This window comes from Rhinoraja longicauda, chromosome 29, assembly GCF_053455715.1.
Source record: "Rhinoraja longicauda isolate Sanriku21f chromosome 29, sRhiLon1.1, whole genome shotgun sequence".
NCBI classification, from domain to species: Eukaryota; Metazoa; Chordata; class Chondrichthyes; order Rajiformes; family Arhynchobatidae; genus Rhinoraja; species Rhinoraja longicauda.
The window spans coordinates 12,050,808-12,078,621 of NC_135981.1; the positions used below are offsets into that span (position 1 = coordinate 12,050,808).

Consider the following 27,814-nt stretch of genomic DNA (forward strand, 5'->3'; position numbering starts at 1 on the left):
AATACAAACTTTGTCAAGGGACAAAACAAAATGTCAACCAGAAATTAAAGCCATAGCGAGCAGTCAGAATCAACTCATTTACAAATACCCATGGCAAGGTTATGCCTTTGCATACCGATGTTCCACTGAAAGCACTGTAACCACAGGCGCTCTAGTGCACTGAGGATGCAATGACCACCCTTTTGTGGCTCCTTCTGAGAAATACATCCACTTGTCACTAATAAATAGATTGTCCCGTGGGCAAGCCTAAAGTATTGAGAGACAAACATTCCATTTTGTTTCATTTTCTCCTAATTTTTTATACCAGATTGTTATAAAACTGGAGGGCTCCCAAGTCTCTTCAGAAACGTGAGCGTTCCTTTGTCAGTCACTGAGCAGCATGTGAGCATCCTGAGGCAGGAGATTGCAGGGCTGTCCCCACAGCTTTGTTTTAGCCTGAGAAGCATTGGTGAACAGTGTCAGCATGGCTGGTAGTGATCCCTCTCACAGCTGTCTCAGATGGGCTCAAATCCTTACCCCAAATATCTGAGCGCTAAAGAAGAGGCTGAGAGGCAGGCGTAGAGAGGGACATGGGATCGCGAGGTGACCGAAATGGAGGTGACGGATGCAACTGACCTTTGTGACCGGCTGCGGTGACCAAATGGTGCCAAAATGGCACATCTTGCATATTGACTCAATGGGCTGTTTTGTGCACACTGTACTGATTGTGCTTATGCACGGGGATAGTTTTGCTGAGCTGTATGCAGAAAATGTATTTCACTGTACCTGGTACACATGACAATAAAGAAACCATTGAGCCAACCATTGAACATTTCCAGTGCGGTAATGGGGGAGTGCAGTACAGTTGGTTGTGTCTACTTCCATGTGAGGTGTTAAAATGAGGGTCAGGTGAACCTTTACCACTGCTCTGGGCAAGAGGAGGGGAATTCCATCAGGTGTCATGATAATTTTGTTTTAAGCAATGGGAACTACAATTATCTGATTATTTCAGTCTGTGGAAGCTACCACTGTGTAAATATCTTGCAGAATTTTTTTAAATGAATGGCTGGGATGATAGTTTTTTTCAATACAACTCCTCCCCACTTCCGTCTCCACCCTGGAAATGATTGTTTGAACCGTGTTATGATGGTGAAATAACACCTGGACCTTTATTGCTGTTTTAAAAAAAAATAATATCTTCCTTTTCAAAATTATGTGGACTTGGAGTTTCAGTTTTGATGGGACTGTTCTGCGAGGCATATATTTCTGAACATTCTCCCAATAGTCAGGGCCCATACATTGGAATTATTCCTTGAATGAGGTGCCAGAGTGTAACAAAGATTCTGTGGACCTACACCCTATGTCCCAGGGAGAGAGCAAGAGATTGTGAAAGTGAGAGAGTGAGTGGGAGTGAACAAGAGAGAGAGAGAGAGAGAGAGGGAGAGAGAGAGAGGGAGGGGGAGAGATAAAGAGACCGAGCATGAGAGGGAGATAGATAAAGAGACAGAGAGCAAGCGAGGGCAAACGAAAGAGAACCGAAAATGGGGAGATAATCCAAAGGTCATCCCAACACCTGAGAGCTCTGGTCACTGTTCAATGATGCAATAGAACTGGTCAGGTTATGAAATCACAACTCAATAATTCATATTTTCCATCACACAGTATAACAGTAAAATATCCCCAAACTTCATTGGCACATAGAAGACAGAACTGGTATTAAGCCAAATAAGGAGATAGTATTCTAAGCTTTGTCAAAGTGATAGGTTTGAGGAATAATATTAATGGAAGAGGAGAAATATTTAGTGGAGGCTTGTCAGTCTCCAGACAAATGATAGGGTTGGCTCGAAACAAAAATGTAGGACTTCAGTGAGATTATCTGGTTGTGGTGCTGAGGGACATGAGAGAAAGGGAGAGTTGAAGGGAAATTTTAAACCTTTGGCTTCATCCGAGTCTATGTGCCTGTGATGCTGCTGCATGCAATATTTTCATTGCATCTGCACCTCCCCGTACTTGTGCATGTGACAATAAACTCGACTTGATTTGACGATGTTCATTCCAAAAGTCTACTCCATCAGCCTGGGGAAATTGGATGTGTCTTGGCTGGAGGGCCCAGCCCATTGCACCTTGCCTCATTCTTAACGCAACTTGAGTGAAATTATTTTTTATACATGAATCTGATCTACAAAAGAGACCCAGCAAAGCAGAGGTTTTCCTCTAGAGGGCCCCCAACCCATTCACCCAAATATTTAGAGTTTCAACATTTAAGACCCAATCTGGAGTAACATGCTCATTCCAAATTCAGCTAACTATTTGCACACCATAATCAATAGTGTCTGCAATTCACATAATGTACAACTACTGTCCTGAACTACTGTCTACCTCATGGGAGACTCTTGGACTATCTTTGATCGGATTTTACTGGCTTTATCTTGCACCAAATGTTATTCACGCTATTCCCTGCATCATGTATCTGTGTGCTGTGGATGGCTTGATTGTAACCGTGTATTTCCACTGGAGAGCACGCAACAAAAGAAGAAAGACTGGATAGACTCGGCTTGTACTCGCTGGAATTTAGAAGATTGAGGGGGGATCTTATAGAAACTTACAAAATTCTTAAGGGGTTGGAGAGGCTAGATGCAGGAAGATTGTTCCCGATGTTGGGGAAGTCCAGAACAAGGGGTCACAGTTTAAGGATAAGGGGGAAGTCTTTTAGGACCGAGATGAGAAAGTTTTTTTTCACACAGAGAGTGGTGAATCTGTGGAATTCTCTGCCACAGAAGGTAGTTGAGGCCAGTTCATTGGCTATATTTAAGAGGGAGTTAGATGTGGCCCTTGTGGCTAAAGGGATCAGGGGGTATGGAGAGAAGGCAGGTACGGGATACTGAGTTGGATGATCAGCCATGATCATATTGAATGGTGGTGCAGGCTTGAAGGGCCGAATGGCCTACTCCTGCACCTACTTTCTATGTTTCTATGTTTCACTGTACCTCAGTAACTGTGCCAATAAACTAAACTCAACAACAAAGGACTATCACTTGCTCTCCAAACAGGTGGCTCACCTGCTCGGTCTGCATACTGCAGCAGAACCTTGGGACAAGGGAGGACCACGGTTGCGTCAGTCGCTGCCGCCGGCCAACAGGATAGGTTGTCCCACATGGAGTGACACCCTGTGGAAGGGGAGAGAAGGAATGAGAGTCAGCATACCAAGCAAGAGTAGGGCAAAAGGTTGGGAAACAATAGAAGGTAAAGGTGGGCTCGGGTAAAACATGGGAATAAGAGACGGAAATTTATAACAATCTGAAATAAAGGGAGAAAAAAGAAAAGAGACAGGTATAGAAGTAGTCTGATGGATCTTTCCAGCCTGCTCCATCATTCACTGCCATGGCTGATCCAATGGCATTTCCACCACTTTTCTGTGTCCTTCCCCCTCCTCTTTACTACTGTGTGCTTTAAATGTCTGTCAGTCTCAGTAGAGGATGCATTTGATGACTTCACCTCCACAGCTCCCTGGGGAAAATAATCTCAAAGGTTTACAACCCCCTCAAAGAAGAAATACACCCTCATCTCCATTTTAAGTGGGTAATTTTCATTACTCCAAAACGATGCTCTCTGATGCTGGATACTTACTGCTGCTGGGAAAATATCTTCTCAGCACCCACCGTAATCTCTTGCAGAATCTTATATTTCAATAGGATCACCTCTCATTCTTTGAAGCACTGAACATGTTCAGGTTGAAGCTGCTTGACCTTTCTTTATAGACAGACCCTTCAACTCAAGAATCTACCCCGTGAACTTCATCTCTTCTGCCTCTAATAGAAGTATATCACTGCTTAAATATGCAGCCAAAATTGTATGCAATACTACTGATGTGGTCTTTCCAGCATCCAGTGAAGTTGCTTCAAGACTTCTTTACCTTTATACTCTATACTCCATGCAATAAGAGCCAATATTACTTTAGCCATCCTAATTACTTACTGTACCTACACACTAACTTACTGTGGAGGCCCCGATCTCTTTGCATCACAATATTATGGAATTTCACTCTGGTTAAATAATAATTTGCTTTTTTATTCTGCTTCCCAAAGTGGATAATCTTACATATTCCCCCAGTATCCTTCCTCTCCCAACTTCTTGCCAACCTTCTTTGATGACTTTGTGTCTTGCTCCCAACTTGAGGAAGGACAATTATGATTTATTTTAAATGGGTGGCAACTCACTTCCCTCACTCCTGAACTTCATGCACGGTGAAAATATAATTGACAAGGGATGTAAAGACCAGCTCATTGTATGCTGTCCCCTAATCCATGGGGCAGATCCATTCATGGCATGAACCTTATGGTCAGTACCTCACTTTTTGCAGAGGTCATGCTGTAATTTCCACATCCATGTCAATAAACAGGCGCTGAGCAGCCCAGGGTAACTCACTTCTCTGTTGATGCGACTATTGAAAGTGGTGAAATATTCAGAACAAATCAATAGACAATAAACAATAGACAATAGGTGCAGGAGGAGGCCATTCGGCCCTTCGAGCCAGCACCGCCATTCAATGTGATCATGGCTGATCAATCCCACCCTGCTGTACGGAAAAGCCCCAAGGAGCCCACAGTTACAAGTTATTTCTGTTGCTTTGATATTTCACTCACCGGACTCCTCCTCCAGAAGGAAGGTTGAAACATCGGAAAGACAAGACTCCTCTGCCAGCTGGATCGCCAATAAAAGCTCACAGTCGGGATGGATCATCACTGCCTGAAGAACAAATTCAGGGTGTTTGCTGACGTATCCTTAAGTTGTGTGATTTATGCAAGGTTGAAACACTAACTTTACTGCTGCTGTCGTTAAACAAAGTTGATCTCTCAATGACAAACACAATTGAATATATTTCTGAGGTAGCACCGTTGGAATGTTTCAGAGATTGTCTCGTTGGAACAAACTAACAGAATAGCCACTCTCTGATACACACTTACAGTCACAAAGTTTGTGCAGCAAATCCAGTTGAACATCTTCTAAGTATTGGTCGCCGTGGTGTACATTGTGTGGAATTTGTGATGGTGCAAGTTTGCTGCAGCAAAGTTTGAAAGGGACCAGCCTGAGAGGACAATGCCTTTGGAGGGAGAGGAGGGAGACTGAAGCAATGTTGTTAAAGTGATGCACATCGTCCAGGTCATCTGAGATGCAGGGTTCATCTAGGCTCCAGCAACCCATCTTTCACACCAACACCCAGGATGCTAACCTGCCCATCTGCCAATAACTTGGTGTCAATTCATGCCTCACTGGGCTGCACAACTGAAATACCATTGAGGTTAGACACAAAATGCTGGACTAACTCGGTGGGACAGGCAGCATCTCTGGAGAGAAGGAATGGGTGACGTTTTGGGTCGAGACCCTTCTTCGGTCTGAAACATCACCCATTCCTTCTCTCCAGAGAAGCTGCCTGTCCCGCTGAGTTACTCCAGCATTCTTCAGACTGAAGGGTCTCGACCCGGAACATCACCCATTCCTTCTCTCCAGAGATGTTGCCTGTCCCGCTGAGTTACTCCAGCATTTTGTGTCTATCTTTGATTTAAACCAGCATCTGCAGTTCTTTCCTCCCATTTTGAGGTGTTACTTAAGAATCTTCCAGAGCAGCAAGAACTCTCAACAAATAATTTCTATGTGGGTTTGAAGAACTAAAGCTTAACTCTCTATTGGAATCACAAGAGACTGTAGATGCTGGAATCTGGAGCACAAACAAACTGCTGGAGGAACTCAGTGGGTTAATGAGCATGTGCGGTGACAAAGGAATAGTCTATGATTTGGGTCAAAACCCCACATCAGGATGGATGTAGGTTCTCGACCCAAAACATCAACTATCTTTTGCCTCCACAAATGCAGCTTGACCTGCAAGGATTCTCCACTAGATATTTCGGTTCTTAACTCTGTAATGTTGTGTACAACGTCCTGTGCCTTAACAGACATTAACCCCAGAGGTCTATGCGGCACAAGTTGCGACTTCAGTGAAGTAGAGGCAGCTTCTCAGCTCCTGCTCTCCAGTGGAAATAGTCCCGGCTCCTCCTTATAACATGGCCAAACCTTTTCTCAGGCTTCTTCTATTATGCTGACCAGAACTGCACACAATACTTCAAGTGCAGTCTCATCAATGTTTTATGCAGCTGCAACATAACGTCCCAACTCTTGCACTCAATGCCCCAACCGATGAAGCCAAGCTTGAAACATGCTTTCTTCACCATTCTGTCCACAACTTTTAAGGAACTATGTACTTGTACCTCTTGGTTTCTCTATTCAACAACATTTCCCAGGGTCCTGCTATTCACTGCATATGCCCTGCCCAGTTTACCAACCCATCAAATATAACTTTGCACTTGTTCGAGGTAAATTCCATCTGCCATTTATTTACTCACTTTCCCAGATGATTTGGATCCTGTTATAACCTTAGACAACCTTCTTCACTATCCACCAATTTTTGTGTCATCCATAAACTTATTTTTCATGCCACCTATATTCTCATTCAAATCATTAATATAAATGACAAACAGAGGGCCCAGCATCAATCCCAGTGGCACACCACTGGTCATGGGCTTCCAACCTGAAAACAATGCTCCATTACAACCCTTTAACCCCAACCAGGTCCTTGTCAAAGGCCCTGCTGAAGTCCACGTAGACAATGTCTACCAATGCTCTCATCAATTCTCTTGGCTATCTCTTCAGAAGAAACTCAAAGAAACTCATACAACACAATTTCCTGAGTACAAGGCTATGTTGATTATCCCTATAGATAGACACAAAAAGCTGGGGTAACTCAGTGGGACAAGCAGCATCTCTGGATAGAAGGAATAGGTGACCTTTCGGGTCGAGATCCTTCTTCAGACCTATGCCAAGTTCCTGGATATAAATATCACTGACATTTTGTCCTGGTCTAACCACATTGACGCCATGGCCAAGAATGCACATCAACTCCTCTACTTCGCCAGAAGGTTAAGGTAACTTGGCTTGACTCCAATGGCTATTTCTACAGATGCATAATAGAAAGCATCCTATCTGGATACGTCAAAGCTTGGTTTGGCAACTGCCCAAGACAGCAAGAAATTGAATAAAGTAGCTCAGTCCATCACACAAACCAAACTCCCCCATAATTGACTCGATCTATATTTCATGTTGCCTTGAGAAAGCAGCTGGTATAATCAAGGACCACTCACACCACAATCAATCGCTCATCTGCCCTCTCCCGTCGAGAAGATATGAAAGCTTGAAAACAAGCGACACCAGCTTCGTACAGCTTATTTTCTGCTGTTAATAGACTCTTGAACAGATCTCTCACATGCTAGGGATGTATTCCTGACCTTCCCCATTTACCTCGTTGCAACTCTTGCACTTTTAAAAATCTGCTTTTTATCTGTAGTTGGAACACTATATTCTGCACTTTGTGTATTTTCCATTTTGCACTACCTGATGTACTTATGTATGGTATATCTTGCCTGGATAGCGTGCAGGTGAGGTTAGAAAAAGTTTTAAATGTATCAAATATTTAAGGTAGGAAGATAACTGACAAACTAGCTGAATTTAGGGAAAGCAAAATTGTTGCATGGTTAAAAAAAAATCAAGGGATGGGTTAGCAGAAGGACTATTAGGTATTCATAAGGCATGGCATAGCTTTTATACTAACTGATGTGAGTTTTAATTTGTTTAAAGACGTGAGAAAGTCCAGGGAACAATAGACTCATTTGCTCCACATAAGTGGGAGGAAAGATAATGGAAACCACAATCAAAGATAGAACAGAGAAATTCTCCAGAAACTGAAGTGATAAAGAATCTAGCAAAGGAAGAAGAAACATCAAAACTTCCATAAACGTATTGAATTCTTTGAAGGAATGACAATAAAGGATAGAAAAGGTCAACATGCAAAATGTAATGAATCTGGATTTTCCAAAGGCCTTTGTTAAAGTATTGTACAGGCAGGTGATGAAAAGAGGAACTTAATGGAGCTGGACACGAGTGCAAGGATTGAATTTATCAATCATAAAACAGGAAGAGGTGTTTAAAATTATTTATTTGGGCTGGTATTCAATAGGGATTTGGAATCACACAAACAATTCAACCACAAAACAGAGAAAGATTGTAACAAAATATACTACGGATGTTAATAAACCTGCAAAACGGAAATGGCAGAGGTAGTGTGGCCTAACACGCTTTCTAAATGATCTAATTGGAGCAAAGAGTTGATGGATAAAGGTTTACAAATAACAAGGCTATAACAATGCAAATGGAGTTCATCTCTGTGGAATTAGAAACAAGTAGACTTCTGTTAAACCTCTGTTGTACTTGGGTTAGACACTATTTAGAACACTGAACATGGTTCTAATCTTCCACATCTGTAATAAAGGTAGACAGTGCAGAAGTGAAACCTGTTAAAGATGATGAAAGGTTATAATCACCAGGGAGGACTGGTGACAATTTCCACCAGAAAAGAGGCAGCTAAGTGAAGATCTAACAAAATTCATTAAATCATGGGTTGGATTGGATTTGCAGGACAAAGGAAAATTATTTTCCTACGCGAGAATCTAAAACTAGGGCCAAAAGTATAATAAGATAGCAATACATTCAACAAGGAATTTTGGAGTGAATTCTTCATGCAAAAAGAGGTATGGTTATTAAAAGGGAGCTGCTTGCCGTGGGAAGCACAAATACACAAAGGGATCGATGGAGAAGACAATGAGGTATGTGGGAAGCTCACGGAATATGACCACCACTAAACCAATCCACGTTCCACTGAGCCACAGGTACACCTCACTCCAAATTACCACCACTGAAGCCTGTGCTGAACTCTATCTACCCTTCCCTTCCATGGCCTGATCCCTCCATCACACCGAGGTATTTTGTGAAACCAGGCGCATTTATGTCTACTTATTGGAAAAATCACGATTGCCTCTTGCCTTGCAATTCACAACTCACTCCTGGATCATTGAGCAGACTCTGTTCCCCGTGTTAAATTTATTTTACATAGTAAATTTAAGTCACACTATTTTATTGGAAGCAAATTCCATGTGTGGATTTGTAATTTCAGTAACAGGTACCTGCTTGCAGAATATGTGGAGGTAAGGTTGGCACTCTCTGTTCACACGTACAGGGGCACTATGTTTCCATGGTGTCTGCAATAATGCAGGTTTTGTTATTCGAGTAGGATACTGACTGAGCAGAATAGGCAATCAGCAGGCAATGCGCTACATATTTTTATGAACTATGAAGTTGGAGTTTGCACTGAAGCACTGTGTCCATCCTGGTTCTAGTGCCCTGACTTTGTAGATTACCAGACCTGCAATTTATAAGAGCAGGGTCCAAAGTCCTGACGCAGGGTCTTGACCTGAGAAGTCTATCATTTCTTTTCCTCCTCGCAGTTAACAATCAAACACCACAATATCAGGGAGAACAAGGCAAGAACAAGCTTTGGGGATGAGAGAATGGAACCTTGTTATGATGTGAGTTTTTCACCACTCTAGAAAAACAGGGTTTGGCACATTCGTTCAGTAGTCTTTTTTTTAATTAAATATTATTTTTATTGCTTTTTCAAATAGCATACAAAAACATTTGACATAACATAAAATAACATAACATAACAAGGCACATCAACAACAAGATCACTTTTAGGCACCTAAAGGCACTTTAAATATAAAGGAAGTAAGGCACGTTTCTGCTATTGTACATGTTTTTATATATATATATATATATAAATATATATATATTTACTGCTCCCATCTTTAATAACCTAACCAGACAATAATCAAAATTAAAATAAAGACAGTCAGCAGTTCACTATAAGGCCTCAGTAAAATCTTTCCCCTCCAGAAATTTCATAAACGAGCCCCAAATCTTTTCAAAAGTGTCGTATTTCCCCTTAACTATATATGTAAGTTTCTCCAAAGCAAAACACTGCAGTAACCCAACAACCCAACTTTGCTTGTTTGGTCTATAAACCGATTTCCATGACAAAGCAATTTTATATTTAGCTTCAAGCAGACAAAATATAACCATCTTCTTATCTGTATTGTTAAGTTTACAGCTTGCTGGAAAACACCCGAAAATACAAAGTTTACGACAGAGTGGAAGCTTCTCTTTTGTGGCAATAGAAAAAGTTGTTATTATCTTCTTCCAGTACTCTTGGATGATGGGGCATTCCCAAAGCCCATGAAACAAGCTACCCTCATGTACACCACATTTGATACACAGATCAGGTGTATTAGGGTTAATGCGATGCAGTAAAACAGGAGTAATATATAGTCTCATTATCCATTTGTACTGGAGTAATTTGAACTGCGTATTTATTGTTTGGACTTAAGATTGTAAACATATATCCTGCCATTCTTCTACAGTAATTTCTTCATCAAGATCTGAACACCACGCAAGCCTTTTATCTTCTGAAGATTCCTTTGCTGTAGCTATAATAATTTGGTAAAACCGTGAGATTTGGCCACCTGCCTCATGATGGTTTAAAGCCGCCTTTTCTAAAGAGTTTTGAGTTGGCAGACCTAGTGAACTTTGCGTCTTTGTTATGAAGTTTCTAATCTGGAGATACTTAAAAAAATGTTTTGAGTCAAGTCCGAATTTTTGTTTTACTTCATTGAAACTTAAAAGAATATCATTATTATATAAATCTGAGATTTTACTAATACACTTGTCTGCCCATATCTTAAAACCCAAGTCATTAGTGCCTGGCGTAAAGTTTCTATTTCGCCAGATTGGTGAAAATTGGGATAGAGGAGGATTTTCCCCCAGATAATTTAACACTTCATGCCACATTATCAGTGTGTTTTTTACAAAGGGATTTAAAGTGTATTTTTTCAGTGTGGATATATTTGCTGAATATAGATAAAGATTTGAAGGAATTTTAGAAGTTGTGGCCTCCTCCATCCTTATCCAATGTAGGGGTGACTCAAGCTCAAACCAAAAAGAGGCTGCCCTCAGCTGGGCCGCCCAATAGTATCCCTGGAGGTTAGGGGGTTTTAACCCACCTCTGTCATACAGTAAGTGCAACAGGGTTAAGCGAAGCCTTGAACGTCTACTGTTCCAAATATAGTTACGAAAAAGCTTTTTCATTCTAGTAAAAAAATTAAAAAGGGGAGCCAGCAGGATGGTCTGAAAGAGGTAAAGGAACTTAGGAAGGATGTACATTTTGAGAACATTAATACGTCCAATCATGGATAATGGTAAGGATTTCCATCTGTTAATAGATTCTATCACTGAGTCAACCACCGGATTATAGTTAGTGGGCTCAATGAATTCTATTGTTGGAGTGATTTTTACTCCAAGATATGTAAAACGTTCCAAAACATTTCTGAAAGGAGTATGTAGCGGAGGGGTTAGTCTTTCAGAACTTTTAAGAAATAGGATCGTAGATTTAGATGCATTAACTTTATAACCTGAAAAACTTCCATATGTTTCAATTAAATCTAGTAAATTAGGTATAGATTGTTTCAGATCCGTTAAAAAAAGTACAATGTCATCCGCGTACATTCCTATTTTATTCTCAATATCATTAATTTTAATACCAGCTATCCCGCTGTTGCTTCTAATTCCAATAGCTAAAGGCTCAATGGCCAGAACAAAAAGTAGAGGTGACAGGGGGTACCCTTGCCGTGTGCCTCTGAAGAGAGTAAACTGTTCTGATACCATATAATTGGTCATTACTGAAGCCCTTGAATCATAATATAAGATTTTGATCCAATTGAGGAAGTAACTGCCAATTCCAAAACAATTAAGCACTTCAAATAGGTATTCATGTTTGACCCTGTCAAAGGCTTTTTCAGCATCAAGTCCCACCAGCATCAAGGTCTGGGGCCTCTTTCTTTGCGTGTATAATATTCACCACTCTACGTATATTATGGAAGCCCTGTCTTCCTTAAATAAAACCGTTTTGATCTAGAGCAACAATAGATGGCAGGTGTTTCTCAAGCGTCCGTGCAAGAACCTTTGCTATTATTTTCACATTGGAGTTAATTAAAGAGATAGGGCGAAAGGATTCACACTTTGTGGAGGGCTTTCCTGGCTTTAATATTAAAGTTATAAGTGCACTCCGTAGTGAAGGTGTCAGCTCACCCTTTCCAACCGATTCTTCGAACATGTCTAATAATGGGATGAGTAGCTTGTCCTTAAACTTTTTATAATTATCAATAGGTATACCGTCTGGCCCTGATGCCTTTCCACCTTTCATACTGACAATGGCCTCTGACAGTTCTGATAGTACAACTGGAGAATTAAGCTCTTCTTTAGCTCCTTCTTCTAGAACAGGTATCTCTAACTGGTCTAGGAAGTAGTGGAGGGTCTGTGAGATGGCTGGACCATCTGATGTATAGAGTTTTGAATAGTATGATTGAAAAATATTGTTCATTTCTTGTGGATTTATTATTGGTGTCCCTTCCTCAGATTCAATTTCCAAAATTGATCTTTCATTTTGCAATGATCTTATACGCCAGGCCAATAGCTTCCCTGCCTTCTCTCCTTGATCATAAAATGTCTGTTTCAGTTTCATTAGGCTGGATGCTGCTTTATTTGTGAACAATTCGTTGTACTGTGCTCAGAGAATTGCCAATTTCTGTCTGGTCTCTTTTATATCGTAAAGATTAATTTCTATCTCAAGTTCTTTAATATCTTTTTCTAACTCTGTCAATTTCAGATGTTGTTTATTTGAACTGCTACTTGTATAACTGATCATTTGCCACTTGAATATAGGCTTTAAATGCCTCCCATCTAGTTGATTCTGAAGTTTGAGTTGTATTCAGTTGGAAATAAGTATCAATATTTTTTCCAACAAATTCGAGGAATTTTTAATCATGTAACCATCGTGGGCTTAATCGCCACACAGCAAGGCCTCTACTAGCTGTCCTAACTGTATAATTAACTAGTAGTAAAGCATGATCTGAAATGACAATACTTTTATACACTGAATCGTTATCATTGGTTTAGAAATGAGAAAATAATCTATGCGTGAATAGGGATTATGAGTAGCAGAGTGACATGAATATTCCCGCCTTGAAGGATTTTTATATCTCCAAATATCACAAAGGTTCAACTCACACATAAACTGTTGTATTATTTTCCGACACTGCAGATGAGAAGTATCCACGCCTGAGGATTTATCCAATTTTGGATTAAGAGTACACTTAAAGTCTCCTGCTATACAGATGAAACCATGTAATGTTGATAAAGTAAGAAACAGATTATTATAAATAATTGTATCGTCGCTATTAGGGCCATATACACTTACTAAATTTATTTCTTGATTTAGTAATGAGCCCTGGATGATTACAAATCTGCCTGCTGGATCCTGTATGGTTTTATAAATCCGTAGTGGAAGAGATTTGTGCACTTATTGCAACTCCTCTTGCTTAAGAGGAATATGAAGCGGATATGACTTGACCCGGCCATCTCCTTCTTAAAGGGATGAATTCACCAGAAAGTAAATGAGTTTCTTGAATGAAAGCTAGCTTTGTTTGTAGCTGATTCAGCCTAGACATTACTTGCTTTAATTTCACTATCTTCCTAAGACCTCTAACATTCCATGAAATCATATTTATTTTAATATCACCACTCATGATATAATCAGTAAACTACTTTATTTGCAGCCGTCCTTTTAACCGTGCCTTGTGGTAATATAAGGAGTGTGCCTTTAAAACAAAAGAACAAACACAACAAGTAATAACAAAACAAAAACATCTCCCCAAATGAGACATTGAAAAATCCCTGTGCAGCTGAATGTGCACATTCTTCCCTCCCACCCATTCTGCAGGACCTCGATTAGACTGTGGTGTGATCCTCCAAGAGGAGCAGTTTAACAACTGACACTCTGAAAACAAAAAGACTTGTTCCGACGAATTGTGTATTAATATGGAAGAAAAAATGAATGTAACAAAGACCTTAATACACTCGTCTTGCACTGAACGTTGTTCGCAGAATGCTCACCTTCCACCAGAAAACAAACATTGGGTGAGTTACGTAATGGAGTCAAAGTGCTCATTCAATGGAGTCAATTAAATATATAAACATCAGAAAGTTGATGGTTCTCTCCTGGTTTGGAAGTCTGATGCCACTTCCAAGGCAGGAAAATGGGGTTGAGAGGGAAAGATAGATCAGCCATAAATGAATGGTGGATTGGACTTGGTGGGCCTAATGGCCTAATTCTGCTCCTGTAACTTATGAACAAGGGAACGGACAATGGAGGACTCGGTGTAGGGGGCCGCCGTGAGGGAGGGGGAAGAACAATCGGCAATGGGGACCCGGTATAGGGGTGGTGGGGGGTGGGGAGAACAAAGGGAGACCTGGCATGAATACTGTGTATACTTTGTAACTTTGTCAGTGCCCTTATGAGGTGACTATTTGCATACCTTGGGTATGCAAGCAAAGAATTTCACAGAGACTTCTCACACGTGACAATAAAGTATTCATTCATTCGATAAATCAATCCGATTGTACACAGACTAGGTCTCGGTTCCCAACATCAATCCAAATGAATCATGTTGAGATGGCCATGTCGGTTGGAAATGGGAACAATTTTCACCAACTCTTCACAGCTTTGTTCTCAGTCATTTCCTACCTACCTGCCACAGAAGGCTGCAGATGCCAGATCAATGTATATTTTTAAAGTTGATAAATTCTTGATTATTAGGGGTGTCAGAGGTTTATGGGGAGAAGGCAGGAAAATGGGGTTGAGAGGGAAAGATAGATCAGCCATAAATGAATGGCAGAGTGGACTTGATGAGCCAAATGGCCTCATTCTGCTTCTACAACTCATGAACAAATAAACACAAGGCTGGCAAGACATGGCTGGAATAAGGGAACACCCATGGCCTTGCACTTTGTTTGATGGGAGCTTCTCCAGTTGGATACTCCCCAATGTCAACACCCGGGGTTCTTCAATCAACTTGAGCCCAGGTGAATGGAATGCACAGACTCCAACATACAAGCAGCCCTGGCTGCAATAATGTTCTCCTGTGTAGGACGGGTGTGTGCCTTTATGCCGCACGGAAATTGGAGGTTAAAATGTTATTAACACTCAGGCCAGTCAGCACATGTGGAGAGAGATGTACAGGGTAGCTATCTTAACCAACAGTCGCACATTACTCTGTACCCTTCTCTTCCACTGAGCACCTCAATGTGGCCCAACCCTTTTGCCCATCAGTTGAAACCCTTGTTTTATGACATCCACCCAAGATCTAGTTACACTAGTTACACTAACCACACAGCCACTTCAACAGATCTAGTTACACTAACCCTACATCAATCCCAATTTTTATTTTCTCCACATTCTCATCCTCATCTTTTAGAATCTGCACATCAGGGGCAATTCACAATGGCCAATGAACCTACCTACCTACACATGACTGGGATATGGGAGGACACCTCACATGGTCACTAGGAGAATGTGCAAAAGCCACACAGTGCATCAGGGATCAGGATTGAACCCGGGTCATTGGAGCTCTGAAGCTCTACTGGCTGTGCAACCGGTAGTGGGATCATTCATTATACTGCTCTGGCCTCACATCCCATTTCACCACACCCCGACGGTCTTCTTTCTTATCCTAAAAATAACTCTTCTAACTTACTTTTAATTACATTTTCAAAATGTCAACTGTCCTGCCAATTGTACTCCAATTACTTCACATTCTAGCTGTCAGAAGCAACAAATGGCGAGGTTGGAATCTATTAAGCTACTAATAGGTCCTATTAAATCCATGACTCTTTCACCCTGGGGTTCATTATGGTGTGGCTCTCGTGTTAAGAACAGAAAAATAGAAAAATATAAAGCAATTGAGGATCAGAGGACTTAGGTTTAAGGTGAAGAGGAAAAGATTTAATAGGTATCAGAGGGATAACATTTTCACACAAAGGGTGGTGGGTGTATGGAACAGGCTGCCAGAGGTGGTAGTCTATTGAGTCAGGGACTATCCCAACATTTAAGAAACAGTTAGACAGGTACATGGATTGGAGGGATATGGGCCAAACACAGGCAGATGGGGACTAGTGTATCTGGGACATGCTAGCCGGTGTGGACAAGTTGGGTCGAAGGGCCTGTTTCCACATTCTATCAATCTATGATTCCATGGCAATGCTAAAACTACCAGCAGGCAGTCCGTGTGGAGAAAGAAACAAATTAGTTAACTTTACATCTTGGTTTCTCCCGATATCCCCATCATCACAGAAACCAATCCCCAACTAGCTTGGTTCACTTCATATAATATCAACATTTTGTCAGACAGCTCTGGAACAAGCAAAGGTTTAAGGGACTAGCAACATTAGCACTGAAGATCTCTGCTCTAGATGTAGCTATGCCTCGAGCTAGGCTGTTTAAGTAAGTTACAATGACATTTAATCAGCAGTGTGGAAAATTCCTATTCATCAAAAAGCTGGATAAATTCAATTTGCTAACTATCATACAATCTGTCTCCACTCACTCATCAGTAAAGTGATGGGTGATGTTGTTGCTAATCACTTATTCATCAATAATCTACTCGGCAATACTCAGTTTAGGTCTCATCAGGGCCACCTAGCATCATGAAAATGTGAAACCAAGAGCTGAATTGCAGAACTGAGGGGGGGAATGAATGTCAAGGCAGCATTTGTCCTTGTGTGCCACGAAAGGCATCTGATAAAATTGATGCCAAGGGCCATGGAGTGGAAAGCATCCAATTGTTTTGCATCATAACTTTCCTAAAGAAAGAGGGCTATTAGAGATCAGTTATTTCCAGTCCCAGGACAAGATGCTGGGATTTCCTTGTGGGGGGTGGGGGGGGGGGGGGGGGGGGGTGGGGGGGCAATGTCCTCTGTCCAACTATCATCACTGTGGAATTCATTGCCACAGAAAGGTATGGGGGGGCAAGTCAATGGATATTCTTCAGGCATAGATAGATAGATTCTTGATTAGTACATGTCAGGGGTTATAGGGAGAAGGCAGGAGAATGGGGTTGAGAGGGAAAAGATAGAACAGTCATGATTGAATGGAGTAGACTTGATGGGCTGAATGGCCTAATTCTGCTCCTATCAATTATCTGCCGCTTCATCAACGTCCTATCTTGCACAAGCTCAGAAGTGGGGAAGCTTGCTGATAGTTGTACATTGTTGAATTACATTCACCACCCCCGAGTAAATGAGGCAACAGGAGCTTGCCAACACTCAGGCATGGGCTAGCATGTGATAAAAGTGCCAGGCAATGGCCATCTCTGACAAGAGTTGAAGCATCTACAATTAACGTACAATAGCAGCACCTTCTGCCTCCTCCCACTTGGTTGGCACGCTATCTCTTACTCTGCACATTCGTCCCTCCAGCTCCAGCAAATGGTGTCTCCACTCTGTACCATTCTCAAAATGCACCACTCTTACTTACAGAGGCCACTTTGACAGCACCTCCCCAAAATGCAGCAAGGGGCATCAAGATAGTTAGGGGCAACAGGTGCATGCAAACACTGCAACTTGTGTGTCGCCTTTCGAATCACACACCATGCCGACTTGGATATTATATTGTCATAAGGATCAAAATCCTGAAGCTCCCAACCCAACTGCATTGTAGGAGCACACCAGAAGGACTGCAGCGATTCATGAAAGTGGTTCACCCTGATTTTCACAAAGGTCATTATGGGGGGGGGGGGTTTAATAAATGTTGGCCTCACCAGAGCCTATAAATGAATACTGTTATTATCTTATCAGTAATATCCTTCTTATCAACTCCCTTGTTACTACATTACAGGCTATGCAATGGTGTTAAACTTTCCTCATTTACTTCCATAAGGGTTAATTTTCTTTTTCTGTCAAAGTGATGTTCGCAAACTTGAATGTCATATGTTTTCAATCATTAACATAGAGCAAAAACAACTGAATTTCTATGGTACATACAGTTCCCCCTCATTTACTGATCACCCTTCCATTTTCGACTACGAGTGGTTTCTCTTTGCTACTTGGGTCCCAAGACTGCAAGAATCTATGTTGAGGGATGAAGAAGACTTAGCACTTGCTATTGCAAAACACAAAATGCTGGAGTGCTAAGTGGGTCAGGCTGCGTCTGTGGAGGCAATGGACAGATGATGCTTCAGTTTAGGGTCCTTCTTCAGAGTGATAGGTGTAAGGGGAAGAAAACTGGAAGCGAGGTGTGGGTGAGATGAAGCCGAGCAAGTGATAGGTGGATACAGGCGTGGGGGAGCGATTGGCAGATGGGTGGAGATAGTGACAAAGCTGGGCCTGAAAAGGAGAATAAAGGGTGTCAAATAAGGGGAGAAGACAAGTGAAATGTAAAGGCAGACAGGAATAGAGTGCAAGGGGAACAGAGGGAGGGGAAGAGGGGGAGAAGGAGAAATGTGGAAATTGGGGATGGGAGATGAGCATACACAGGAGAGGGTTGAAGCAGTGTTACTATGGGGTGGGAGATGGTGAGCACTGAATGTGCATGAGGGGAGGGTGGGGTGGGTGGGTGGGGGAGAGGGTATTTTGGGGAGTTTTACTTCATAATTGTAAATTCATTGTTGATACCATTCTACCCAAGTGTATAAAGGCTACCCAAATGAATGAAGACTCTCAGAATTTTCCCATCATAGTTAAGCATTTAACACAGACTACTCTTCATTATACGCTGAGCTCCCAGATTCACAATTACACATAAATGACACCTTTTATTATAGAGCCATCTCAAAAGGCAAATTGACTGCTGCAATCAGAAAAATCAATTATTTTTATTGAATGCCTCATATGCTGATCCCATTCACTTTGGCAATTTAGATTAGCAAAGTTTTTTATGCCGAAAATCGTGCATAATTTGAGGCTATTAGACTGTTTGGCAAAATAGACACAGTCAACTGTAACAATATGTTCTTCTGAGAGGCCAGACTACTGCAAGTTATATATTTCTGGCTTTTGAAAAATGCTCTGTAAATATCTTCCTTTATCTGTTTGTGTGATTTTGGAGGCAACAAGCTAAGTGCAATTTCCTTCATAAAAAAACTGTTAACTTTTACTGGAAATGGAAGTGAATAATGAGAAACTCAGCTTCTATTTTTAATTTTTACTTTATCTCTCGTCATTTCCAATTTGTTCAAATATAATCCATTTAATAATTCCCTGCATCAATATAGCCAACTGGTTTGTACTTGACGTTTGTGACGTTTCTTAGCGTGTTTTGTCATTTTTAGAATGAATGTGCAGTTATCTAGTTTTTATTTGCAGAGAGGTGTTTTGTTTAAAATTTGATTTCATTTTCACCTACATTTTTTTCAGGAAATTGCACAAAAGTCAAACACGTTTGGCGTGTTTTGAAGTGACTGCTTTTTCCCAATTCACCCAGGCATGCAAATCATTCCCTTGTCTTACTTTGTGGATGCAATAATGACTTCAACATCAATTACCAACGGACAGAAATTGGCATCAAAAGATTGCGACCTCCAAGTTCCAATAAAGCAAATACGTCACACTGGAAGTGGATAATCCTGAATGATTTATAGTGTTCGCCTGGGGACCTTCGTTATATATCCCACCAGTCCTTCTCATGTATTAAAAATCTTCCTCCATCACACTATTATTAGTTCACAGATGCCCCAGTCTGAGGTCCTGATGTTCCTGCTGCATGTAACAGCTTGGGACACCAAAGGCACAAGGTGCTAAAAGTGGGACGAGGAGGAGGAGGTTTCCACCCCAGACCTGCCTTAGCAGAAAATGTTGGAAAAGCTCTCTCTGATCAATGAACATCAATGGTGACTCAAATGGCAAGATGGATGATGTTGCCCCTACCTGTAGCTGTTGTGCTAATTATATGTAAAACCACAGCAAGTGCCATTAAGTTTAGGGTTCCTTTTGATACCAAAACCTGGACCAAATTTTATGACCAATTAATGACTTAAGGAGGTAGAAAAGGAGGCCGACTTCAGGCATGAGATGCCACCAAGGCAGTACATTTGACAGTGGAGGACTGATTTTCAAAGCCACATTTGTGAAGTAGGGATGCATTTATCCATAATTACATGGAAATGAAAGAGTCTTTTGGGAGGAAGAAAGCACATTGACTGAGAACGGATAAATTATTTGTACTTTTAATTAATTTTCCCAATGGGAAGTTATTATACTCTGAAGAGGAACTTGGATTTAAAGTCTAAGAGACCTCAGGGATTGTCGAGCTGTTTTTAAGGCTAGCAAACAAAATTATTTTCTGATGTAGAAGGCAGAGACTCATCTAGCATGTTTTCTGCTCAATGTTAAATCGTTAACGTTAACTGTTGGAAGCCCGGTTATAGGAGTGTGATCTATCTTATTGCTGTCTCTACAATATAAAGTCAGAAACTGTAGCATGTTGTATAGGTGGCTGCACCTCCTCTTGCAAGCTTCAGTAGAACCCAAATGATTGGGTAGGAAGGAACTGCAGATGCTGGTTTAAACTGAAGAATGGTCTGAAGAATGGTCTCGACCCGAAACGTCACCCATTCCTTCTCTCCAGAGTTGCTGCCTGTCCCGCTGAATTACTCCAGCTTTTTGTGTCTATCCAAAGTACTGGGGACCATTGAACCTGTAGAACACATACTGTGGACTGTGCAAAGGAAAGTACACCACCCAAGATTGAGGCCAGGTTAAGAGGTTGAGGTGAAGACAGGACTAGCATCCGAAGGTGTGCATAGGATTAGGATGGTAGCGGCGTTTCATTCAACTATGGGACAAGCAGACTCTTGTGGAAGGGAGAGCATGAAACCCAGTCACAACGCCAGATCATACAGCCTAATTTAACTGCTCCATTCCAACACCGCCCTGTTTAATGTGTTCCTGGACCAATACCACCAATACCACCCCCCCCCCCTCCTATTCAGTTTCAGCCCCCACCATTGACTCTCCATCTCCTCTCAACGTTAACTGTGTAAGGGAGGGAATTAATGTTGCAGGTCCATCACTTTCATTAGAACTGGAAAAGTGAGGCAACAAATGTGGTCTAAGTTGCACAGAGAGCAAGGTATGTCATGCAAGAGGTGTCCGGGTGCCGTGTAAAAATGTGATAAATGCTTGCCCCTCACAGCTGGTTTGTCTGGAGAAGGAGTCAGAGGAAGATGAACGAGAGCGGCAGAGAGAAAAGAAAACTGCTGGACTGACAAGATGCAGAACACAGCAGTGGCTGGAAATCTGATGTTAAACAGAAAGCTGGAAATGCATATCAGAACAGGTTACATCTCCAGAGATTATAAACAAACTGGGCTAATGATAGGGATGGATGATCTTGCTGTGGAACAAGCCAGTTCAGATTCAAATGAAAAAAGGCTAGTTATTGGACACTGATGAATTCAGTATTGAGGCCGAAACGCTATAATGGGCCAAGATGGAAGACGTGATGTTTATTGTGCCTATGTTGTAACAGGATTATAGATAGACTGGGCAAAATAGGGATAAGATGAGGAATAAAAATGTCAGGCCGTGCAAACTTCAAGGCCAGAGCCACATACTGAAGCAGGTATTCTGCACAGAGCTTGCACATTCTGTGTTTGCCTTCTCTAATGCAGATGAAGCCATGTTGAGCATTTAACGCAGTGTGCAAAATTGGAAGAAGGGCAACTTCACCTGGATGGCTGTCGTGAAAGAATGAAGCAAAAAGGCAGGTTTTGCAACTCCTGTGGTTGCATGGGATGGTGCTGTGAGACAGGGAATGGTTGGTGGAGATGGAGCAGGGGACCAGGGAGTTGCAAAGGGAACGATCTCTTCAAATCCTGAACAGAGGGGAGGGGGAGCCTGTGACTGCTGCTGTGATCTTTTTGAAGATGGCAGAGACTGCAGAGAAAGTACTCATTGAATGTACAGGCCGGTGAGTGGAAGGTGTGGACGAGGGGAACCTTAACCTGGGAGAAGTGCAAAAACAGAGTAGAAATAGCTACCATCTCCCAACACTCAGGACAGGTACTAAAAGTTTTCAATGTGAGAAGAAAGTCGGTTGGGATTTCTAAAAGTGAGAATATGGCAACTTTGTGGTTTCTCAGCAGATCTTTGACTTGGTGTTGGAGCAGAGTGTGGTACCTACTTAGTGCACCGAAAATGGGCAAAATCCAATTTCCACACTGCAGGGCCCTGACGAAGAAAGAAGTAGACAACAGAGAGGGGTATTGAATGGAACTCACAATATTCTTGGGCTGGTCCAAAAACCATCTCCCAAAGATGCAACTTGGTCTTGACCACCTGTGTATTCCCAGCACTTTCTGTTTTATATTAAAGCCAATTTTGCATGCACAGATGAGAGTAAATTATCCAGGGTGGCCAAACACTGGCAAATGGTGCTGATTTTGTAGAAATATTCATGTCAGATATTCAACCGAGCAGGAAAATGAAAAATTAGATTTGCAATTCTGCATATTTGCCAGAAGTAATGAAGTGCAAAATTTGCAAGATATAAAAAGTAATAAAATGCAGAGGAAATAAATGACTGTGGGAACAATAGTCCTACCAATAATATTAGTACAAAATATATTTAACTACATTTAATATATGTTAATCAATTTAAATTGAGTTCATAGAATTATTAAAATGGTTCATAGATTAATATTATTTGATTAGGTTAACAATTCCATTGGAAAGACTGCTCAGAATAATTTTGACTCACAAAAATGTGTCAAGAAAATCAAATGGATTTATCACTTTAATTGTCTGGGCAATGCAGAATATGAAGAATCCATTAGCAAGGCAAAAAAATTGTATATGCACATGTGCATATAAAGTCCAGTCTGTGTCAGTGGTTATATTTATTCAGTTTAGATCCGAGGGTCTCCGGTACCTCAACTCAGGCGGTATTTTGGCAAGTCTGAATTTTGATGTTCAGCCGAAAATACACAGCAATGAGTTCAGCACTTGTCTGAAGGGTCTCAACCGAAACGTCACCTATTCCCTTTCTCCAGAGATGCTGCCTGACCCGCTGAGTTACTCCAGCTTTTTTTGCCTACTTGCAAATAATCAGCAGTCCCAACCTTTCTATTCTACATTTCCTGTTTTTTCCTTCTTTTCTATTTTCATATTCCCCTCTTTACAACTCCTCCAGACTTGACCTCTTCTTATTCGCCAATAGACCCACCACCTTATTTTTCCTCTCCATCAGTCTTTATGTGATTGGCCCGCTGTGACCCTCCATCCCATCACAAACCTTCTCTTTCATTCTCTCCTCCCATGAATTGCTTTTAAAGCTTGTTCATCTTCAATCATTCAACCATTCCTAATTCAGATGAAAGCTTACAGACCTGACACATTACGTTTGTTTCCTCTATCCGCAGATGCTGTTCAACCTGCTGAGTTGCTCCAGCATTTTCTGTTGTATTTCAGATATTCAGTATCTGCAGCATTTTGCTTTTGGATTATATTCCATTTGAATTGTCCCAACATCTCAGTGATGCTGGCAAAAATAGCCAGCAATTCAATACATAACCAGGACACTTCATTAAACAAAAAGAAAGCTGACAATGATCAATAGTATCTTTGATAAGGCTTGCACTCACACAGAGCAGCTGGCATTGCATCAGATACAGAAAGCAGTTTGTAACTCACAACTTTTCTTTAAGGGATCACATACACAATCTATATTTTTTTACATCCTTCCTTTAATGATAAGAAAGGATAAATCAAAACCCATCCTTTGACCTACCACATCAAAGCTTTGCTTTGGCAAAAAGTCTTTCAGATGATTGGGTTAATTGACTGCCCTTCCAGATCTGGTCTTCTCCAACTGACAGAAGATGGATTTCACTGCCTTCTCCCACTCTGGTGTTGGTTTGGCAAATTTCACCCCCCTTGTGATTTTAATCCTTGCTAACAGCAGGTCTTTGGCACATCTACGGAAGCAGTGTTTTCCACCTTATTTTGGCCCCCTCCATTTGCTTTCCTGCACCTTTCTGGTTTCCCTGCACTGCGGGAAACACCTGTACACTTGGCTTGAGCTATGCCGTTGAAGTGATCACTTGGGTTGAAGCATACATTGTGTTCACTGTTGATGTAGCTTCACCTGTCCCACCTACTGGACTGTACGAATTCCAAATATAGGCGAGACAGTTTCCAGATCTACCACATCACAGCTCTCCATTCTTTCCATACACCATTTTAGTACAGCATCACCCAGCCAGCATCAGTGTAGTCTTGCTGTACATTAACAACATGGGACATGTTGCTTTAAACCTCCAGGTTGAAGTTTGCTCCGTGTGGACATTAAATGTTGCTCCTGCGTCGACTTGAAATGTCACTTGCTTTCTTCGCTACAACATCTTGGCAAAAATGCATTCCAAGTGCTTTCCTTCCACAGAACACACCTCCTGCGGCTTTCAATACATTGTGTTCAATTGATATGCTGAATCTGACAATGTCTCTGTCCCTACTTTACTCATCACAACATAGAAAAATATAGCACATAGGAACTTGTACTCAAAACCTCTTGCAAAAATGGTCCACATAACATTCAGCTCTTCAATCCTGCTCCACCATTCAAAACAACTATGGCTGATTACTTTAGAGAAACAGAGCATAACAGGCCAGCTCACTGAATCCAAGCCGACTATTATTCACCCAGTACACTAGCACAATCCTACACACTAGAGATAATTTAGCATTTACCAAAGCCAATTAACCTAAAACCATGTACGTCTTTGGAATGTGGGAGGAAACCAGAGCACCCAGAGTAAACCCACGTGATTACAGGGAGAACAAACCCATAAAGATGGCACCCATAACCAGGATCAAACCCGGTTCTCTGGCGTTGAAAGGCAGCAACTCTACCACTGCGCCACCCTTTGTATCATATATTCTTCTTCCCACTCTCTCTGTATATATCCCGATTCATTTTGTGTTGAGAAATCTACCTACATCTCAAAAGATATTCAATAACTTGGCCTCCCCAGTGTTCTATGAGAGTGAATTCCACAGGTTCACCTCTCTCTGAGTGAAGATGTTTCTCCAAGATCTCAGCCCAACATGTTATACCCTGTATTCCATGTCCATGAACCCTCATCATCAGTTGCCCCCCTCACCCTTACCACGCATCCAGTCTTTATAAATCTATCCGAAAACCATTCAATGAGATCCTCCATCTTTCTTCTGCACTGTTGAATACAGATCCAGCCGACTTGATCTCTACTTGTATGTCAGAACTGTCCTGCCAGCAGTCAGCCTGTGAATCTTCACTGCAGTTCTCGGTTGTAAGTATATCCTTATTTAGATAGGGACACCAAAGCAACACATAATATTCCAGATATGTTCTCACTAAAGCCCTGTATAATTGCAGCTAGACGTCCTTGCTCCTGTGCACAAATGCACCTGCAGTAAATGCCTAGGTACCGATTGCCTTTTTAGTTTTTTCTGCATCAGTGAATGAAATTCTAATGTTCCCTTCATAGCACATTGTTTGGATTTTTTAAATCCACATTTTATGCTCTTTTCCCCACATGAGGTATTTCTTTTGCAGCCTTTCGGATTGCCACCCACAATGGGTGCAGCATTGAAACCATTTTGGCTGAACTTTCTCTGCTCTGCCTCTTGCCTTGTGTTCACATGTACTACCCGCTGCTGACCACCCAAAATTTCTGGCCTGACTTTAGATAGCTCTGTAGTGTTGTGTACCTGCATGCACTTTCATCAAGTTAAACTTGTCCCACCTTTTCAATGTTCCCTCAGGCTGGATTCCCGCTCTCCACAAATAATCCTGTGGTGTATAACTACTAACTAACTACATAAGATGGTGAGTTACTGTTACCTTATGAAGCCAACTTCAATAATAATCATCATACCTACCTTGTTTGTGGCTCAGTGTAAGACCGACCGCCTCAATAAAAAAATTGTGTCCTTGTGTAGTTCCATATCAAAGTCAACTTTGGACACAGTATGCTACACGTCCACCTACCAATTAACACGACCTTCAAAACTCTGGTTTTCTGCTAATTGTCATGATTCTGTTAAAAACTATCAAAGGATTCTTCTAGCTCCTGGTGTGCAAACTCTTTCATTTTAAGATGTATGTAACAACTTTAATGACTCTCAAATGAGGGACAACTCTCTGCCCTCATCAAATGCAGCAACACCCTAACTTCTACCCAAGCCATTACAGCTCAGTAATACATAAACCTTTCTCTTCGTTATCTACTGTACATTCTTCAGACAAGTTGCTGCAATCCAAGTGTTTTATTTATTCCAATTTGCTCTCAAGTGTGTCTCAGTGCACTTCCAAATATTACCCAAGTTGGGATGATTCGCACCTGCTGTTGGCATTCAGATTTAGAGAGACTAATTTGTAGAATTTATCAACAAGCACACCTAACATTTAAGGGCAGCACAGTGGCACAGCTGGTAGAGCTCCTTGTCCTTCTTGATGTTCGAGGCTGTGCTGTTGGGAGGTACTTTTGCACATAGCTCCCATCCGCAGCAGCAATCCTCTTGTGTAGGAAGGAACTGCAGATGCTGGTTTAAACCGAAGATAGACAAAAAGCTGGAGTAACTCAGCAGGACAGGCAGCGTCTCTGGAGAGAACGGATGGGTGACGTTTCAGGTCTAGACCCTTCTTCAGGTCTCTTCTTTTCTGGAATCCTCTTTTCCGACAGAATAGCACATCACAAGAAACGTCAATTGGTTTCTCTGGGTGTTGGGGTCTGTGGGATGATGAGGTGGAAGTATATAAAATTATGAAAAGACAGATAGATAGGCAGAGTCTTCGCAAGTTTATTTTACACAGAGAGTGGTAGATTCCTGAAACTCACTGCCAAGAAACAGATACAATGGTGATGTTTAGGAGAGGTTTATGTAGACACAGAATGAAAGAATTTCGATTCTTTCAGGCAGGAAGAGTGCAGTTTAAATTGGCATTAGGGTTGGCACAGATATCATGGGCTGAAGAGCCTGTCCTATACTGTACTGTTCTATGTTGTATGTTCAAGATCATAATTGACAAACATTTAAAATATAATGTTTAAATATAAACATTTAAACATAATTGACAAACATATGCAGAGCATATCAAGAATAACAATGACACGTCATTAAAAATAAATAAATCAGTAGTTGTTCACCTCAATGTCTTTAGTTCTTGACTGTGCATTTGAATAAAAGCAATGGTTTTGAAACAATAGTTTGTTAAAATTTTGCACTGTGTGATAATGAATTACTATACATATCTATTGAGTGTTTGAATCATAAAACTTTGCACAGGTATGTTCCAGAGACAACCACCACTCGAGTTTGTACTTTCATCCAGTCACATCAAAGAACTGTGTCACCTTGAGTAAGCAGTTGCCAGAGTCAGCTCTGTGATGACATTTCTAATCTTAAAACAATCAGATTTCATCTGGGTTATTTTTTATTACATACATACTTCTTAAAATAAAGTTATAATATACAATATACATAATTAAGATATCTCCCTAGGAATTCAGCCAGTAATGGAATAGCTAAAAAAAAGCATGGGACCTAGTGCAAAAGACTGCTGCTGTGGAACTATCCCAAATAAAATACAATTTACCCATTTGTCCTTCGCTGTTCATTCTCACGAGGACAATGGACTCATATACTCCAACACTTTATAAAATGGCAACCACTCAATTGAGACTTGATGTAAAAACAACATGGGTCTCTCTCTCTCCAGCCTCATTGAACGTTTTTGGTTGCATGACATGAACACGACAACTGTGCACAAATGCTAAATTCACCTCAACTGCCAACCAATTGAGTCCTTCCCTCATAGCTGCCCCATTAAATCAAACCTGTTATACCCTCCCTTGGCAGTCTCAGGCAATCACCATTCTCCATTAAAATGCTCCCACCTTTGCTCTTTAAGAATGTTTTCCATTTTCTCTAAGCCTCACTATCAGGTCTCCCTACCATCCTCAACTTA

The 27,814-nt window shown here is 41.2% G+C and overlaps 1 protein-coding gene across 1 annotated transcript in view; it reads right to left on the bottom strand.

Annotated features, from left to right (window-relative positions):
* LOC144607576 (vasoactive intestinal polypeptide receptor-like) overlaps window positions 1-27,814 on the bottom strand; it is a 67,715-nt gene that overhangs the window by 33,928 nt on the left and 5,973 nt on the right. The window contains exons 2-3 of the mRNA XM_078424487.1: window positions 4,623-4,725; window positions 3,039-3,146 (exon numbers count right to left, since the gene is read on the bottom strand). Of these exons, the coding sequence (XP_078280613.1) occupies window positions 3,039-3,146; window positions 4,623-4,725 (211 nt within the window). The remainder of the gene's footprint in view (window positions 1-3,038; window positions 3,147-4,622; window positions 4,726-27,814) is intronic.